The sequence below is a fragment of the Egretta garzetta genome, unplaced genomic scaffold, assembly GCF_000687185.1.
Source record: "Egretta garzetta isolate BGI_Z169 unplaced genomic scaffold, ASM68718v1 scaffold163, whole genome shotgun sequence".
Taxonomy (NCBI): domain Eukaryota; kingdom Metazoa; phylum Chordata; class Aves; order Pelecaniformes; family Ardeidae; genus Egretta; species Egretta garzetta.
The window spans coordinates 5,044,665-5,063,801 of NW_009259308.1; the positions used below are offsets into that span (position 1 = coordinate 5,044,665).

Consider the following 19,137-nt stretch of genomic DNA (forward strand, 5'->3'; position numbering starts at 1 on the left):
AGAGCACACAGCAATGACCTACAAAGGAGGACTTCTGTGCTTCAATCAGTATCTGTGAGATGGAGATAATTGTCCCTTTTTCTGCCCTAGTTGCTACTGTGTTCCCTTACTCATCTTCTGTACAGTGCCCAGGAGAGCAGACCTTTAGTCTTTAGGTACTAGTTTAGGTGTAATTGATTCAGTAAGGCAGCAAACTGGAGGGGGAGGTTGTTCAGGCAGGGGCACGTAATGATGGCTAATTAAATGGCATGCTAATTAAATATGTATCCTTTGGTCATTTCTTCAGCATGATGGAAAAGTGCATCTATGGCAAGTATCCGCATTGCCTTTATTAGTGAGACATCCATTCTGCATTTTGAATCTTGCCCTGCATGCTTCTTCTTGCTGAGCTCCTTCTGAGCACGGCTGCCGCTGCCTTCCCTGTCGGTTGTACGTGGTGGCCAACACCACTGCTCGGCAAACCCCCAGTCGCTGGGGCACATGGGGACTCCTGTTTGTCAGAGGGGTCTGCTCTGTGCAGGAGGGAAATATGAATCTGCCCTTCGCTTTTTATTTTTTGCTTCCTTGATGGGGCAGAATAAGCCATGAACTTTGCAGCGTGGTGCCCTGGGTACAGCTTTCCCTCCGTGTTAGCCCTTTGCTCCTGTAGTTCTTGGGTAAGATGCTTGGCTAGAGTAAAAGGGGGTTTGTGTTACCCTCCATGGAGTTACACCACGTCCCCTAGCAGAGGCTTCTGCCCCTGTTGCCAGATTTGTGCAGATGCCTCTTTTGTAACTGATGATGATACAGGTAGGTGCTCAAAAGAAGGAAATAAATAGGAGAGAGACATGTTTCGGCTAGTGGTGCACTAAAACTGCAGCAAAATACAATGTTTGCTGTCTAGAGAAGGACAAAGTCGATAGGAAACGAAATTTTATTTTCAAGCTTTTAAGGGGATATAACAGTGAAGAATAACACAGCCTTAAAGAAGAAAGCTTGACCGTCCCTATTGCAGGAGAGTTGTAAACCTTTGAAATAGGGTTTTGTAATGCAACTGCTGAGAGCCATAACTGCAACAACACAGATGCACCTGTGGAACGTGTGTGTTAAATAGTTTATATAAGCCAAATCAATCAGGCTGGTGTCTTAGTTAAGCTGACAGAGCGTGTGTCCATGGTCAGGTTAAGGACATATATATGCAGAATCATTATTTGCAAGCGATGTGTTTGGTTTGGGGTCATTGGGCTGGTGTAAGTCTGAAAAAGAGAGAGTCCCGTTTGATTTCTTCTGTACTTTCAGTTTATCGGTACTTTCTATTTGGTCTCTACATTGTCAGGGGGCAGGTTATGCCCCTCTTACTCACACTGAGCGGCCCCTTTCTCCCTGCATAGTCCTATTCATTTTAATAGCACCAGAACAGCGCTTGCCCTGAGTGAGGTAGCAGTGTCTGATCTTGGGATAAAGACTGAGTGAAAACTGTGTTAAGGAATTGTCTGAAAGGTTGTCCAAAATTTGATCTGTAATTACAGCTCGGACAAAATCAAAGAGTATTATTTAAAAGAACATCAATCCTGATTCTGGGAGCAGGCTTTCTTTTGCATATTTTTAGCGTGTATTTGCCATTAATTTAGACTAATCCACAGTCCTGGTTGAGAGGGTGGTCGGAGCTTCTGTACAGCTTTGGTTTCTGGAGAGCCTTAATAAACTTATTGGAAGAAATGCCTCCCCTGTCAATGATTTCTTACAGTAACACTCCAGTATTCCCCCCTTAGGTTTATTAGCCAGTTGGTAGGTGCGCTGCACGTTTGCAAATACTTGACTGAAACTGTACCTCTGCCTTTGGAAGTCTGATGAAGGAAAAACTGGCTGCATTTCATGGAGGAGGTGCCTACTGTTGCTTCCTGGGAGCTGTCAGGAGGAATCAAAAAGGCTTTTCATGGGAGTGGGATGAAGATTGCATTGACGATTGCTGTCTGCAGCCTGCCAGCAAGCAGGGCTGTGGGAGAGGACAGCTTTAGAGCTCCTCAGCTGTTCCCCCATTTCTGCTGTAGCAGATTTCAAAACCTCTTAATATGCAGCTGAGAGCAGGACTTGCTATTCTTGTGATGATCTGCATGTCAGCTGTATGTCAGAGTGGTGCAGAAGGATAATGGTGAAACTTTTGTAAACTGAGGAAGTCTCACAATCCTAATAGGCCAGGGGAGTCACCTTTTGGGTGCCTTGTTATTTTTCCTGGTGCCATGAGGAGGTGAGCTGGGCCTGGAGACTCAGAGGAGAGATGATAGAGCAGGTTCTGCTCCTATGTGAGTGGATGATGAGGTGGGATAACCTGGTCTTTATCTGAACTCCTCCAACTCTTTCAGTGTGTGCGTTCGATCTGATGGGTTCATATGACAATTTCAGGTGATTTTGGCCAGGTTGCAGATAACACTGGAATAGCACCTTGTTATCTCTGTCTGTTCTTGGTCTCATCCACAACTTCAGAGGGATACAGGACGGAGGAGAGGTTAAGGCATCAGCAGCGAGAGCTGTGAGAGGAGCTGTCATGGTGCAGTTCAGACGCTGGGACACCATTTGAGTTCATTTTCCTTTTGGTGCATTTGTTTATCCTTATTTCCTCCTCCTTTTTCATCACTTCTTCCCCCACAAATATCTAAAGCTTAAAATAATGTGCTTGCCTTTTATCTGCCAATAGTCTGACACGAAGTAGTTCCTCTTCATAACCATGAATTTATGTTTGGCCTGTTTACTCAGGTGCTAGACAGTATTTCTGGCTGCACAGATGGTGAGTCTAATACAGGCTTCTGGGTTTGACTTTTATGTTTGTTTACATCTTCATGGTACAATAGTTATACGAAGAGACAAACTGGAAAATTGTGAAGTGTAACCTTGGGCCTGATCCTGAGATGTATGAAGGGTGTGGAAACCCCTGGAGTGCAGACCCAGGACCTGGTGTTGGATAGCCCCCCAAGCACTGCCTGCCTCTCTGGGTTATGTGGATTAGGTGTTTTTTAGCTAGTGTAGGCAGTTCATTCATCTTTTGTCCAATACATTACAATGCTCTTGTCAGACAAGTGAAATTTGAGATGTAAAATGCCAGGAATGGGGAAACATGGTACATTTGGGGCAGTGGCAGTCTCTGCCCTGTGTCTGCTCAGTCCTGCATGTCCCCATCAACTCTGTGTTAATACAGAGTTTTCTCCTTGTCTGTAATTTTCTTCTGTTTATCAGGATGAATGGATTAGAAGATCAGAGGGAATGAGGAAAAGGTTCCTCTTTGTTAGCCTGGGGAGATGCACACGTAAATGTGCAGAAAGAAACAGCGTGGTCAGCTCAGTTTTGCTGAGCAAGTGCATTGGAAGGTGCCTCAGCTTTGAAGCTGCCAATGTGGAATGGCAATCAGAAGGAGGAGTAAAAGTCTTACAATTTTAGGGCTTAAAAAAAGGTTCAGTTAAGTAGCTCTGTAAGTCACCCTCTGAGGCTACCTTTTAACCCTCTGGCCTTCTTCCAGGGAGGGTGCTTCCAGCGTCCAGCCCAGAGCTGTATTGCTGCATGGATGGGGCTGTGGACTGGCAATGAGAGTACCCGAGGGAGGGCCTTTTCCCAGCACCTCTGCTGCCCAAGGCCTCTGTGGCTTTTGCCCAGTGATTTTGTTATTTTTATCTTCATTTGCAAGGAGTCTCCATTTTGGCATTCTTACTCTTCTTTGGGTTTGAGGTTTATCAGTGGAAAGGATTATATGCATGGAAAGTAGCAGTAGTATTATGCAGCAGCTCTTCTGAAAAAACATGCACTTTTAGCAATTCCTCAATAATAAACTGTCACACTTCACTGCTGTACGTTTTGTCAGCTATCTAGTGCCAAATGGAGTTGGTCTATCTGTATGTAAGAAACAGAGTGTGAGGTGATGATGACATGTTAACTGTAAAGTGGGAAAGAACAATGACAAGTTCTGCTCATGGCGAGTTTTGCAGTGAGGAAAACAGTGAAGAGTATCTGGTTTGTATGTTCAGAAGTTCTCCAAATAATATACTTGGAGTTCATTTCCAAAGTTCAGGTTTAGAAGGGGAAAAAAGGGTTATGGGGTCAGAGATAAATAGATTATAATGATGGTTCATGTCTTTATACAGAAATTAAATTGTGTCTTTTACATGAATTGCAGAACTTAATACTGAGCTTCTAGACATCATATATTTTGTGGACCAGATTCTTATCTGGCATAAAATCATCTTGTCCAACTCACCTGACTTCATTGGTGTCACACCATTTTTCTGCTGACTGATTTGCTTTCTGTATTTTAAGAAAATTGCAGTATTCTTTGAAGTTTGCTGCAGTAGGAGAGATTCTTTCAATACACTCTGTGTTAGCCAAGTCTTTTTCCTTGAATAAAAAGCTGATTCATTCCAGAACTTTTTGGCAATAGAAGTCTAGAAACTGGAATTTGAGATTGGTATAACAATTTTTTTTGAGAAGCACGTTTAAAACTTAAGTTCTAAGTGTTCTTTTTAAAATCATCTCCAACAGAAGACAAGCTACAGATGGCTCCCTGTCCCACAGAAATTGTCTGAATGACAGGAAAGAGGAAGTAGTGGAGAAAAATTGCTGAATTTTGATGTGGTTTTCTGACTCATATTGAACTACTCAGCTTCACTGGGATGTGCCAGGGAATTCTAGGAGAACTGTCAATTGCTGTAGAAACAGGTTCCTCAAAATTTGCTGTTAGTGTTTAATTTTCTTAATGTCTATGTTTATGTACAGCCTCTTGGGTAATGATCTTATATTGGAATATATATATGTATTTCAGTAATACATGTATGTAAAAATACACAGTTATGCAATGCGTGTATCCAGTTCGTGCACATTTTTTTTTTCACATATCCAAAAAAAGCTCACTCTTTTCAGTATGGTGAGATCAGTACTGCCAGTGAAATCTACTGTTTTCCTGCACATGTATTTGTTCAGTCATTCCTTGTGCTTCGGGTGCAAGCTTTGTGTCCAAGTAAAGATGTGTTTTAATTTAGAGCAGTGTCCCTTTCTGGTGTGGGCAGAATCATTGTGGCACTGAAGGTTCTAATATCAGGGAGAAGAGGTAGTTAAACTTGTACCAGTGGTGGACAAACGTTGTGCTTTGTGTTCGCCAGATAAGCGATTTAATTCAAAATAATGTTACTCTTTAGAGTTCTGTGGCTTTGTGAGTTCTGGTAAATCAGCCTATGCCCTGGATTCCTGTCTGGGGGCCGTGCCTGGGGGTGAAAGGGTTCATGGTGTCTTGCATCAGGGTGAAGGTTCCCTTTGTGATCAGAGCTGTAGCATGGTAAAAAGAAATCCAAAGTCACTCACATGAAAATAGATGAAAATGCCTTTTTTTTTTTTAAATTTTTTTTTTAAATTATCTTGGGATGCATCCTAGAAATATCCAGAGAAATACTGGATCAAAGTTAAGACATGAAAAACTGCTTTATGATGTGTGTTAGCTAAGGCTAAAACCACTAGGGTTGATTATAATCTGATGTTAGATCAAGTTTTCTCAACAAGGCAAAAGAGCTGGTTTTACCAGAGTATGTGCATGCGATTTTTTTTTTTTTTTTCTTTCTTTCCCTCTGTTTTAAGACCCTTCCATTGCTTGTCTTTACCCAGGTACCGCTTACAGAAGCAGTGGACCCAATTGAGTTGGAGGACTACCTTACTGCACACCCGATTGCCGTGGAGTCTGGACCCCTGAGGGACTTGCTTGAGTTTCCTCCCGATGACATCGAGGTGGTGTACACCCCCCGAGAATGTCGAACACTTGTGTCGGCTGTGCCTGAAGAGAGGTAGGAGGTGATAGGGTGATACCTCACTCAAGGGAATTAATTGTTCTGGATTTGAGTATCTGCAAAGCTGAGGCCTGGAATTTTTGTCTGTAAATGCCTGAAAGAGTATGCACAAACCTAAGTGAAAGTATGAGTATTTAAGAAGTCATTACCATGTCTGTGATTTTGAAGGTGTTTGTTTTTATTCTTTTAACAGTGAGATGGACCCTCATGTGAGGGACTGTGTAAGAAGTTACACGGAAGACTGGGCGATTGTGAACAGAAAGTGAGTCCCCCTGTGGTATTTGTTGGCTTGATGTCATATTTAAATTTTTGCAGGATGGCTAGCTGGTATGAGGAGGCTCAAAAATTATTGTCCTGGCCACTGATTCCATGTGCTCTGGCTTTTAGTTGCCCAGCTCAGCTGAACTGATGCTTTGTGTTTAGCTGAACTGATTCTTTGTGTTTTGAAAATTAGATCTCAGACGTCAAACCCCCTTGGGGCATATTTGAAAATCTAGGACATTTTAGTCAATAGTTGCTCCTTTAGAATAGTAGAGAAATTAGGGAATGCAAACAAGTAAAATTACTTTCAGCATTTGTTTTTTGCTTTGTTCCATATGTTTTAACTCCTTTTAAAGAGAAGCTGCATTAATTTTTTAACGATGTAAGATTTATGTGCAGGCACAACCACCTAATAGATAATGTGCCCTCTGCAGTGTTCATTTGTTCCCAAAGAGACTTTGAGAAAGTACGTAATTTAAACAAATAATTGTTAATATTTGAACTATCACAACATTTGTCTAATGAGTTAACAGTTTAGAGAATGTGCATGTATTGATTAATTTATGCAAATTAGCAGGAAGGTTTCTGAGTAGCTTTGCTTGGAACATGCACTCTCTTGGATGATTGAAAGTCTGATGGCTTCAAGAGCTACTGTCAAGGAGTAAGTGATCCATGTGATGTGCATCACCTACAAATGACTTGACTACAGCTACAGCTCTGCCCTTGTGGCAGTTGCTACAATTCACTGGTTTAATGTTGTCCTGAGAACTACTTCAGGGGATGCTGAAGATATGCGTTGCAGTGCTTGGATGACCTAATAAAAATGTGGTTTGTAATCTCATACCAAAAAAAACCACCTCAATCCAGAAAGGAACCTGAGAGAGAGAGAGATGCTTTATTAACTCCCAGCCTTTGTGGGCAGAGTCTAGAAGGTGCCGTGTGACCCAGCCAGCCAGCACACCTCTTGGTTTCTCAGCAACTTTCAGTGGCACCTGGAATAACCAACTGTGATTCCTGCACTGAGGAGGTTTAGTTGGAGGCAGTAGAGCTTTCTGCCTCCTGCAGATCAGCTGCAGGTTGTGTTCTGTGTCAGGGGAGGCATGAAACTGAAGACATCACAGTTGCCTGAGTGGGTTGATGGTGTGCTGAGTGATTGTTGAACTACAGTCGAAGGTTTTCTTGTCCTTTCAGAGGAGGAGAGGCACTACCATAAACATTCATAGCAGTTTATACTTGGATAAAATCATGGTGGTGGACTGGTTAGGAACAGAAGGGTTAATGCTGGAGCAGGGGGAAGAGCCCGAAAGCCTGGCTGGGAAGGATTGAATTGTTTTTCAAGTAAGGATGGTAACAAGTTTCTCTTAATACCTCCTATTGGATAGTTACAAGTGCTCTGGCTAGCTCTGGGGGCACAAAATCTAGCTCTTCTGCCTTTAGAAGAATGTGACTTCTGATGTGCCATCCTTCTCTCTTCCTCATCCCAGGGGAAATAATCTTTATTTCAGTCTCTGTCTGCAGTTCCTTGTAACCAAAATGTTTTTTTGGGCAGACAAATCCATCCATTCAGTGATTACTTTCATGGTATTGGAAAAGGTAAATACGTTTTCTTCACTGGCCTGAAAAAAACAGTATTTCAACTTTCTGGCATAATTTCTGTATGCTAGACTGATGATGGCAATGATCACAGACATCTCTGAAGTCAGGTCTGATTTAGAGTGAATGGTGGGGCTGTGATTGAAATGCAGACATCCAGGAGAGGATTACACAGATAGTTCAGCTCTCAGGAATCATAACCTAGCTAGGAAAGTGCTTTCCTCCTTTTTCTCCTCCCTTTCCTTATTCACTGCTAGCACATCCATGGGTTTCACATTTCTGTACATCCTTTTGTAGTAACTTCAGTAACAGGGCAGGATAAGAACAATTAATTCTCGATGTGACCCCAACACTACTTCAGGAACTGACTTAGAGTGTGTATTTTAAGGAGGCTGTGGCTCTGGCCATATGTGTGTGTAAATATAGACATAGTGCCATTTGGTATCCAAAAATTTGTTAGTCAAAGCGATCTGATCTTGACAGCAGCAGTAGACAGACTGTTTACTAGCAAGCACTCTTACACCCTGGAAAGCTCTGAAGGACTCAATCCTGCTTATAAAGATACTGTGGGAAGATGCTCATTTTAGTTGGGGTCGGAAAGTCATATGTTTCCCAGAGGTGCTCAGGAATTCTGCGCTTCATGCAGTCCTACCTGAAGTTGGTGTTTTGGTTTTAAAGGTATTAGTAGTGTCTTCTTCAAGTCAGTTCTTGCTCTAGCAGAACCACTGGCTTTCCATTCCCATGTTCTTGGCCTGTTTTAAGCTTGGCATCACAATCGCACATTTTATGATGACCTTAATTAGCCATTGATAATACTTCTTTTGACATCACCCAGGGTTGCTTTATCGTTGAACAGAGTCACATTGTAGTACTGGAATACTGCTTGTTGAATTATTACCCAGCTACAGTGGAGGGTGACTGGAAATACTGTTTGCCCAGAGCAGTTCATGCTTTGACAGGACCCACACTGAAAATACTGGTTTGTTCTGTAATTCTGCTTCTGGATTTGGGGTCAAAAACAATGCTAAGAATGCATTTGAAATACTTTGTTTTCAGATATCACAAGCTAGGAACTGGATTTAATCCCAACACCTTAGACAAACAGAAGGAGAGGCAAAAGGGGCTCCCCAAACAGATCTTTGAGTCTGATGAAGCTCCAGACGGCAACAGTTACCAGGATGAACAAGTAATGTATCTTTAAAACCTTGCTACATAAAACCTAATTTATAGTCGCATTTTAAAAGTGCAGTCCCTTTCCCATTATAAGTTGCTTTTAATTTGTTGAATCTCAGGATGACCTTAAACGACGTTCAATGTCGATTGATGATACTCCCCGGGGCAGCTGGGCATGCAGTATTTTTGATCTGAAGAACTCCCTTCCAGATGCCCTTCTCCCAAACCTACTGGACCGAACCCCAAATGAAGAGATTGACCACCACAATGAAGATCAGAGGAAGTCCAGTAGGCATAAGGAGCTTTTTGCACTACACCCAGCACCAGATGAGGTATTTTTATATACGTGTGGGTGAGACTAAAAAAGTGAAGGATATGGAGAATGTGAAAATTGTCAGTCTGCCATAGATTTAAAGGAATTAAGATCACCTATGTTTAATACCCATGAGAACTTTAGCTATTTTGCGGGTCGCATGTTTTTTAGCATATTGTCTTGCCATAGATACTACTTTCTGAAGATTGGTTTTCCTTTATGCTTCTGCAGTCCCCTATAAAGTAGAAACATTAAAGGGATTTAGTTTAGCATATTTATAGCTGCTGCTGAATGCAACATGCTGGTAAGCCTTGAATTAAATTAGTGCTAGTGTTTTAGGAAAAAAAAAAAAAGTGATACATATGTTTTCTTCGTAACGGTATTAGTGGTTTGTACAAGTGTTGTGTCTCTAAACTGCTGTTCCTGTGATGAATTTCAGGAGGAGCCTATAGAACGACTTAGTGTCCCTGAAGTACCCAAAGAACACTTTGGCCAAAGACTCCTGGTGAAGTGTTTGTCGCTTAAGTAAGTATCACTCCAGCAGATAGCTGCATTACAGAAACTGAGGATTTAAATCTGCTGTTGTAATCGCATGCATCTGGAATAACTCTGCTGCCTTGTTTATTACCCTTGAAGGGATGTAACATTGTTTGGTTGGTCATAGGCTTAAAGGTTAGTTCTATAAAGGATAAATAAGACAGTACTGTGCATCGGACAGTTTTATCTTCAAGACTTTCTTTAGTGGTGTGATATAGAAAGTATTCACCTTTCTTGGCTTTTCTCTGCATTGTTTTACCTTTTCCATGTTACTAGCACACATGCTTCACTGCGCTCCTTCAGGGCACTGAAGTTGGCCAGTCATTGGTGTTCAGCTCTGCAACAAGGATGTTTAAGTGTCTGCGTATGTAGATTAAAAATGCTTAAGCCTTAAAACATAAGACAACCAAAGATTTGCCAAAGTTTAGGCTCAACAACCTTGACTGTGTCCCTTTAAGAGTGAAGACTTTATATACTTAGCAAGCATTAACTGGAAGAATAGAAACCTGTTAAACAAGTTTAATGAAGTGGAGCTCCTGAATATAGGGTTACCTGCAGCTGGTTCATTGCCTATAACTCTTCTCTAATAACACAAGGTAAAATTTTACTGTTATTCCCTTGGAGAAATAAAGTACAAAACTGATTTTCCACACTGCTGTATTCATCTTCTGTGTCCTCAGTTAGGTCAACCCTTCTTATTAGAGAGCTCCAGTTAGACTACATTGCGGCTCATAACTGAGATATATGTGTGGGACATATCTCCTGCTCGTAGAATACTCCAGGACCTAATACAGCCATAGAGATGAACTGATTTTGCAGCCTTTTATGAACTGGAACAACATAATATGCTGTAGCAGTGGAGCTTCCTTCCCAAAGGATGGTGTCTTCAGCATAAATAAGTTAGATGCTGGAAATTAACGATTTCTGCTATTCAAGCATCTCTTACTGACTGTAGCATATCTGCCCAAGTACGTGCTTGTTTGTGTACCAAAGTAATCTCTGAAACTGTACTTACAGTTGTAATTGTGAGCATCCAGGATCATGCCATCTTACTGGCACAGAAAGAAATACATAGTCTTTTCCCCAGGGAGAAGGCTAAGATGACCTAAACAGGGTCATTTTCAGGTTAATCTCATCTTTGTTGCAAAACTAGAGAAAATACCTGTTTGATGATGCAATTCTGTATATTCTCCCTGCTGGCAGAAAGAGTTCCAGGCTGAAAAGCTGAGAGCTCTGTGCAAGGACCTGGGTGCATGGGGGTATCCCACCCCACGGTGGCATGGGAAGACTGTGCAGACAGGAGAATGGCATATCAGCCCCTGCTCGCTTTGGTGCAGGGACATGCTTTGAATGTTTTTTTAATTTCTTTAACTTCCCAGGTGATTTAACGATAAGTTAAAGCTATATTTGATTGAATAGTGTTTTTGTTGGGAGTGTTTCAGTTAGCATAAATACTTGATAACAGTTACTCTGAAAAACTGATACCTTTCTGAGAGAGTTTTTGAGATACTGGCATTTTCTGGCAAAAGTTAAATGTTTGAAAATTGCCAAAATAGCTCTCCCCGACTCTCTGGAGGAAGGAGCTTTCTCGTCACTAATGTTGAGAGGAGCAGTTGGCTGTTTAGCCATATCAACAGGTCAGCATAGTAAATTAGCACACGGGACAGCTTCTCAAGGTAATCAGAGGAGCTAAGTGGTCCAGCTATCCCAGTTAATAATGCCTCTCCCTTTAAGGAAGCTATTAGGTTGCTTTGCTTAGCTTTCAAATGGCACTTGAAGAAGATAAAAGCGTTTACAGAAGTATGCTTTATGTCCTGTGACCCTAATACCAACCTTTCTGTTGGGTCAATGAGTTGAAATGGCTTTTAGAAAATCCAGGGAGCACCAGTGTGTGTCTTGGTGGAAGGGAGTAGGGGTGATGCAAAGGGAGGAGAGGAGAGGGAGGAAAATTGGGGACTGAGACCTCCCTTTTCAGCAGGAGCAAGCCGGTAGGTTGGCTCAGCTGTTCCTGACATCACGGCTTAACAGTGGTCAGCTGTCACCTTACCCAGGAAGGATGTGGGGAGGGGTTAGGTTTGTCTTCCTTACAAAATGCAAGTCGACTGATTTTATGTGTTTCTTTCTTTCAAGGTTTGAAATAGAAATCGAACCCATTTTTGCAAGTTTGGCTTTGTATGATGTTAAAGAAAAGAAAAAGGTAGGTTTTCAATTACTTGAGTGATGACATTTCCACCGAAGCATTACAAACCTGTATTAAAAAAAAAAAAGAAAAGGAGGAATTAATTCTGGAAACAAACCTTTATGAAGCCAGTGACATACTAGTGGTTGAGAGAATGATGAAGGCATTTCATGAACCATCTTGTGTGTTCTTCTTCTGCTTAGTAAAACAGTTGAAGTATAACCACTTTTCTAAAAATATTATCTAATATGTGAGTGCCTGAAATCAGAATATATATATAGTCCAATCTTGGCTTTCAAAAGTCTCTTCCCGAGAGAGAACTTAAGTAACTGAAACCTTTTATTTAGATTAAGTTTTTATGACTTTCTTAATCTCTTTTTCGTGATTCAGCATGGTATGTGTCCAAGTAACATTTTAATAATGCACAAAAAAGTCATACATGCTAAAATTGCTAAAATCAAAACAAAACGGAGGAGTCTTTTCAAGATCTAAGTTCTAGGAAATGCAAAATACCTTTATTCCCCTATTTATGTTCTGTATTTAATATTTGAAGAGTCTCTTCGTTTTTCTAATTCAAGATATTAGCAGTAGTAGAGAGAAAAATGTTAAAAATATGCATTTTGACATTTATCTCTTTAAGACTTGAATTTAATGCATTGAGTTTTAAGTTATGTAGATGAGAGTATGTGGAATATTATGTGAACTTTGTTTAATATTTAAATCACATTTCATAAGCCAATTTTATCATCTCATTACTCCATTTTTTTTCTCTAACGTAGTAAGTTCTTTAGTGACCTCTGGTGTCGATAACCAGCTCACATTCCTTTTGGCTTTGAAGCCTTGATACAGTTGAGGATTTGGTGTTTCAGCGTACAAAGCTCACTGTCTGTCTTTCAAGATGTGTTGTTTCTTCTGTTCCTGTGAATGATCTTCAAGATAATTTTCTGTTTTGATACTTTGATATTTTCAATTCAGGTAGCAATTGTAATTCCTATCCTGTGATGGAACTACATACCTTACAGGAGCTGGAGAAAATTTTATAGGTAGTGTGTATTGTTTGCTCCATTTCTTTTGTCCTTTCCTTCTGTCCTGCCTTGATTTCTTAATGAAAAGGCCTTTTTGTTTTTCTTTTTATACGTGGTTTGAAAGGAGACACTGTAGGTAGTTTTTTTAATTGTGTTTTGCATTTGTCTGTTGTGTTTATGAAGAGTTTACCAAAAATAGAAAGTGTAACTAATGCTTGAAGCTACCCAACTGTTTCCTTAGATATCAGAAAATTTCTACTTTGATTTAAACTCGGAACAAATGAAGGGAATGCTTCGTCCACATGTGCCCCCTGCTGCTATATCCACACTGGCCAGATCTGCCATCTTCTCTATCACTTATCCCTCTCAAGATGTCTTTCTGGTAATAAAGGTAAGAAATGGCAGAGAAATTTAAATTATTATTGTCTCTTGTTTGCTATTTGAAATAAAATATAAACAGGTCTGGCTGACTAGTTGATTTCTTGTTTACATTTGGAGAGCAGAATTCTATTCTCATAAGCGTAAACACCGGCGCCACAGAATTCTGTTTCATTTCAGATATTCTCACTTAGTATGTAAAGTTCCTTTGTAACAGAAACAGTTCAGTGGAGATATGCAGTGTTGTATTATTGAAAAACTGTAAAGAGCACAAAGGTTTGCTTGATATAGAGCAGCTTTCTGGGGCTTGACCTTGGTTTTCATATGAAACAATGTGCTGACTCTTAAGATGATAGACAAGTGAGTGATTTAAAAATATATATTGATCTGAATCTCATTTCAAAAATGATATATGCCCTTAAGCCTGCTTTTCAAATGTCTTTAAGAATTGAAATTGCTGAGAGAGAGAGAGATCGGTAACTGAAATAAAATGCCACATTGGTCACTCCTGGAATAAAGTATACAAAGATAAAAGTTATTTTCTCTTCTTTCATTTGATTCAATGAGCGCACAAGTATTACTAGTTCAGATTGGCATTTGAATCAGGTTTTTTTTTGCTGGTCTCTGTATAAAAATCATCCTATTGCAAAAAGAGGAGTTCTGTACATGCTTCTGGTTCACGGGCAGTGGTTACATTGCCTGCTAGCTAAGTGCTGTGTTTTGAGAACCTTGTTGACTGAGGTTTGTGCAAGTTCTTCATGAACTGCTTCTTACATGAGGAATAAGCATTTGAAAATGAATTAAGGATTTGTTGCGTGGCAAAAGAGTCTGAGGTGAGACTAAGGCTTTCAGTAGTGTCAGAGCAAGTTCTGATCTCTGGTTTTTGGTATGATTCTCTGAATTCCTTTTAAAAATCATGTTCTGCCTGTGCAGACATACTCAGTCTTCTGATTTTTACAAGGTATGAGGAAGAGAGAACCTCGTATTTATGAGATGAGGATCTTTCCAAAAGAGCTTGTGGCTGCACATTAGTGCTTGTAAAACCAGTGATCCAAGAGGAGCTGGTGGCTTAGGTGATTTTTTGATTTGATGATGAAAAGGATATAGTCCGGGATAAATAAGACCAATGCATAACATGCCTTACCAGGTTAATTTTCACACGGGTCTTACTCACTGGGAAACCACTTTTCAGACAGCTGGTATTGCTGGCATAAACTCACCAGGGAGTGCAAGATCTGATGGAAAGTAGTTTTGTTCTTTATATTGTGGTAGCCTCTTGGAGTTCTACTAACAGACAAATATGAATGGCACTTTGTAAGCATGGGCGAAATTTAAAGATATTCTGATCTAGTAACAGCATGTGCACAGTAGCAGGCGTGGGAGGGAGGGCCAGGATGCTTCTGAGAGAAACTGTCTTCATGCATGTGATAAGATATTTCTGTTAGAAACTGAGCATTAAGCAGTTTTATTTTCAAGAGGCATTTACTTACTTGGAGACTTCAGAAGCAAGCATCTACTTTTTGGCTAATTCTAATTATTTGATTAATTATTTGATTTGAAAACACACTGATTTAAAATAGTGCTTGTTTTAGCTGAGCACATCTGAGTCACTTTTTTGTGCTGCTGCAATAGTCCTTAATATGGAGAATAGAAATAAGAACAGAATTCTGAAAACGGTGATGCTGAAGACCGTTAGTGTAAGCTGTCTTTAAGACCTTAAAAATGAGCTGAAAGTGGCTCTAGAACAGATCAAACCAAAATGAAGTGGTATATGTTCCCTTTGAACCTATATTTTACATGTGTGATTCAGTTATAGCTGGAGATCTGGGAACTTAATGGCTCTAACAACTTTGGTGCAGGTCTTGTTCCCTGACTCACAAAGGGAAATCAAGCTTTAACTCTTTCAAAAGAGTGTTTCTGCTTCCTAGTGTTTGTTTAATTTAACAGACCTTGCTGGATACATGTCCTTATAATGGTTCATTTTCCCTTCTCAGCTGGAAAAAGTATTACAACAGGGAGATATTGGGGAGTGTGCAGAGCCTTATATGATTTTTAAAGAATCTGATGCAGCAAAGGTAAGAATTTTTTGTTATTTTGATTAAATTTGGCTACAAGCACTTCCAGGCATTTCATTATTAACAAATTAAACATACATTTTCTTTTACCTTGGACTTAACAGCCATTGATACTGTTCCTGTTGTTAAAAGGATCCATTTTTCCTTAAGAATCTAGTCAAATTCTAAAGGCCAAAGAAGAGTCAAAGACCCCTGAATCTTGATGCCTTATTGGGGTAGGGTAGTTAAAGGTCATCAGTTTTTGTAGCTGGCAGGGGAAATGTGTGGTTACCATCAAGCTCAGTCATCTGTGATTCCCTGTCCCAAAGGATCAGTTGTGTGCTTATAGCTGGGTCAAGTGAAGGCAGCCTTTGATGTGAATTTGCAGTAAAATTTCAACTTTTCCATTGCTTCTGCAGCTTAACCCCATCACAGTACCTCTGCCTTCCTCTAGAAGGGTTATAAAGTGGTTGAAATACGTTAGCAGGAGATTCTCCATCAGGCCTGGTTTTGAATTGCAGTGCATTGCTGGTTCTTTTTTTCGGCTATTTTCTGCTGATTTTTCTTTTTCCTAATATTGTAAAGAAGGGCCATGCTCAACAGTAGAATAAAGCTGTCCTTTTTACATATAGTAAGGGTAAATTTAAAATTTTATACTGTAGCATCTGTTTATTCCATTAACAATAGCCCTTTAATTCCTGCCTTCAGCAGTTTGGGCATTGTCTTCTAAAGTGCAGTGGATGGTATGGACCTGTCCCAATTTGACTCATACTTTGTCTTTCCCACACACATTTAAATGCAGCCTTTCTCCTGGCTGTAGAAACCCTTTGCTCAGGACTAAAAGCAGAGGTTTCCCTGCAGAGAAGAATGCCATCTTCTTCCCTGCAGTTGGCAGCAACCATTGAAGTGTGTCAGAGTCTGGGTGGGAATTGCAGGTTTGGTAGGTTGAGGAACAAACAGGAATGCTGGTAGCACCTGCAGAATTCAGTGGCACCTGGACTATGACCTTTCTTCAGTCTTTTCCCCCGCAGGCTGCTATTTGGTTTTTTCCCAGTGCAACGTGGCTATAGAACAGCAAATCGCTGATTTTTTTCTTACTTGAGCTAAGTGTGTTATTTTACAACTCCAGTTTGTAAGATGTGCAAGAGAGCTTGAAAAGAAACCTTGTGTATGTGGAATGTGAAACAGTGCTTTTGAGCCTCAGAAATGGTTCCTAATTTAACATACAACTGGGTTGAGACAAGTGAACATTAAAAGGATGATAGCAAGGACTGACCGAAGGAAAAGAAGCAACAGATGCCAGCTGTTCCTGTGATTAAGAGGCTTTCCATTATGCTTTTTTCAAAGGAGCTGGGATGTTAATTTATTAGTTTTGATCAAACTCTAACAAAGTTTTGCCTCCTAAAGTTTTGATGTATTTCTAGCTGAAGAACTTCACATTTTCTGTCTGTCTCTGTCTTTATATCACTGTACCACAATATGAAAAATGGATATCTTTCACCTCAGGTACATAGATAACAAAAGTAAAAAGTTTCTACTGCATTTCCTGTGATGAATAAGTTGACATGTGCCTAAGTGAAATTTTGGATTTTCAGGATGCTTGGGAATGTAAGTGAAAAGGTGATTTTTCAAGGTCTCCTTCCCAGCAAGGTGCATAAGCATGTCCTGAACTAGAAGAATGAGAGCAACAGAGCGCGCTCTGTTGTTACCCAGCCCCCTGTCTGGGGACTTCTTAATGGCCTGTAGGTAATAACCTTTCTAAAGCAAAAAATTGCTCTTTAATATGCGGAATTATGGAAAAGTCCTCTCTTACTCCTTTTTTTCCCCTCAATAAAACGAGTACGATACTGCTTATTTGAGGAATGTTTTCAGTTTCCCATGCAACTCCAGATGATCTGAGCACCTGCTGCATAAAATCACATTAAGAAAGGCCATTTCAGACTTCATAGAGTAAAATACAGCTTTTCTTGAAAAGGCAGTGGGCAGATGAGCTCACTGGGATTTGACAGGCTATTCAGGAGGCTTAACAGCACGAAGCCAGCTGCTCTGACTGTCAGGCTGTCCTGTGTCTGGTACTGTTGGCCTGATGGCAGTTTTGTGAAGCAGGAGGCTGATTGCCTAGCACTTAGTCATCCTCCTCTAGAAGGTGCTATTGAAGCAGAAGATCATTGCAAGTTAGAAAAGATACCATTGTTACTTACTGATTTTGCTAAATGAACCTTTGTTCCTATTCCTCTCCTTTTAATCTCTTCGATTGAATTTTTTTTCACAGAATAAGGAAAAGTTGGAAAAACTGAAATGCCAGGCAGAACAGTTTTGCCAAAGACTAGGCAAGTATCGAATGCCTTTTGCCTGGACAGCCATTCATTTAATGAACATTGTGAGCAGCGCTGGAAGTTTGGAAAGAGATTCCACAGAAGTAGAAGTTGGCACAGGAGGTACTGTATCTGGCATCTGCATGAGGGAATGTGGACAAACCCAGAGTTTACTGAAGTCTTGATTCATGCCCTGTATCTGCCATTGCTCCTTTTATTACTTTCTTCCCCTAGGCCTTCTGATAGTCTTGGGTCATGGTTGAAATAAACCAGAAAAGTCCATGATAACAAATGGATTTATCTTTCAAGGATTTTACAAGCAAACCATCTGTTATATTATTTAAAACCAGGCTTCTAAGACTGAGACAGTGTTACAGGCTGATGAACATTTTCCAAAGGAGTGGATTAATCTTTGTGAACCACACAGCTCATCTGAAACTGCTCTTCAGCATCCCCAAAACTGCCAACTTCATCATCTTTCAGAGCAAGAGAAATAATAAATCTCCACACGATAAAGACTTTTATAATAGCAGTAAGGCACTGGATTGAGGTTGCTGTGAGAGGAGCAGAAGTAGTCAGCTGTGCATCATAGCCTCCTGATGCCTCAGGAGTGTGATTGTCTTAGCATAACCACCTCTTCTATCACACTTACTGCATAATTTCCAAAAGCAGCAGCTATCTTCTTGTGTAGAAAATCCTGGTTGGAACAAAAGTAGGCTCTTGGACAACTGTTTTTCTTCTTTATTTTAATTCTTCCCCATTTTTTATTTTTTTGAAGAACGTAAAGGATCGTGGTCGGAGAGGCGGAATTCCAGTATTGTTGGGAGGCGTTCATTAGAGAGAACTACAAGTGGGGATGAGGCTTGCAATTTGACCAGTTTTAGGCCAGCTACTTTGACAGTGACAAACTTCTTTAAACAGGTAATGTATGAAGCTGTCTAATTAAGGAGTTGCTCCTTAGACAGAGTGATTTGATCATGTGAAGTCAGTTTAGACGCAAATGATTAATTTGTGATGCTTTCAGTGAATGTAATGTCTGTTCCCTGATCATAGGATATCTTTGAACAGCATGCAGTGGGTTTATTGTATGACGTGCTTAATTCTGCCAGCAGTAGGTCCACAGTCAATTGGTGGATTCTTTCAATAAGTTTACTGTAAATAATTATGTTACGGAATTTGAAATTATTAGCTGGTTTTGACTTGAAGGATAAAATGTCATTATGGCATAGTGGCTTAACTACTCCAACTAATACAACTGGGTCTGCCCAGGAGAATATCAGTTTATTTTGCTCCAGATTTTTCTAACATACATTGGAAAAATCACTGGTCAAGATATTTAGAAAAATGCTCATAGAAGTAAGTTCACAAAAACTGAGGAAAACCTATTTGGGTTAGTATGTGCCAGAAAGTATTCCAGATATTTGTCCCAGTCTAGGAGTTGCATAGCCTTTACCATGGTGGTCAGTTGACCCCTTTGGTTTCATTGGGTGATAGAGAATACCGTTGAAACATCA

The 19,137-nt window shown here is 40.3% G+C and overlaps 1 protein-coding gene across 1 annotated transcript in view; it reads left to right on the forward strand.

The window, feature by feature from the left end:
• The window catches only part of DOCK7 (dedicator of cytokinesis 7), a 111,468-nt gene that overhangs the window by 9,033 nt on the left and 83,298 nt on the right, over positions 1-19,137 (forward strand). Inside the window, 10 exon segments of the mRNA XM_035891753.1 lie at positions 5,617-5,792; positions 5,989-6,057; positions 8,706-8,835; positions 8,942-9,154; positions 9,575-9,660; positions 11,803-11,869; positions 13,118-13,267; positions 15,249-15,329; positions 17,581-17,746; positions 18,402-18,544. Coding sequence (XP_035747646.1) covers positions 5,993-6,057; positions 8,706-8,835; positions 8,942-9,154; positions 9,575-9,660; positions 11,803-11,869; positions 13,118-13,267; positions 15,249-15,329; positions 17,581-17,746; positions 18,402-18,544 — 1,101 coding nt within the window. The 5' untranslated portion in view covers positions 5,617-5,792; positions 5,989-5,992.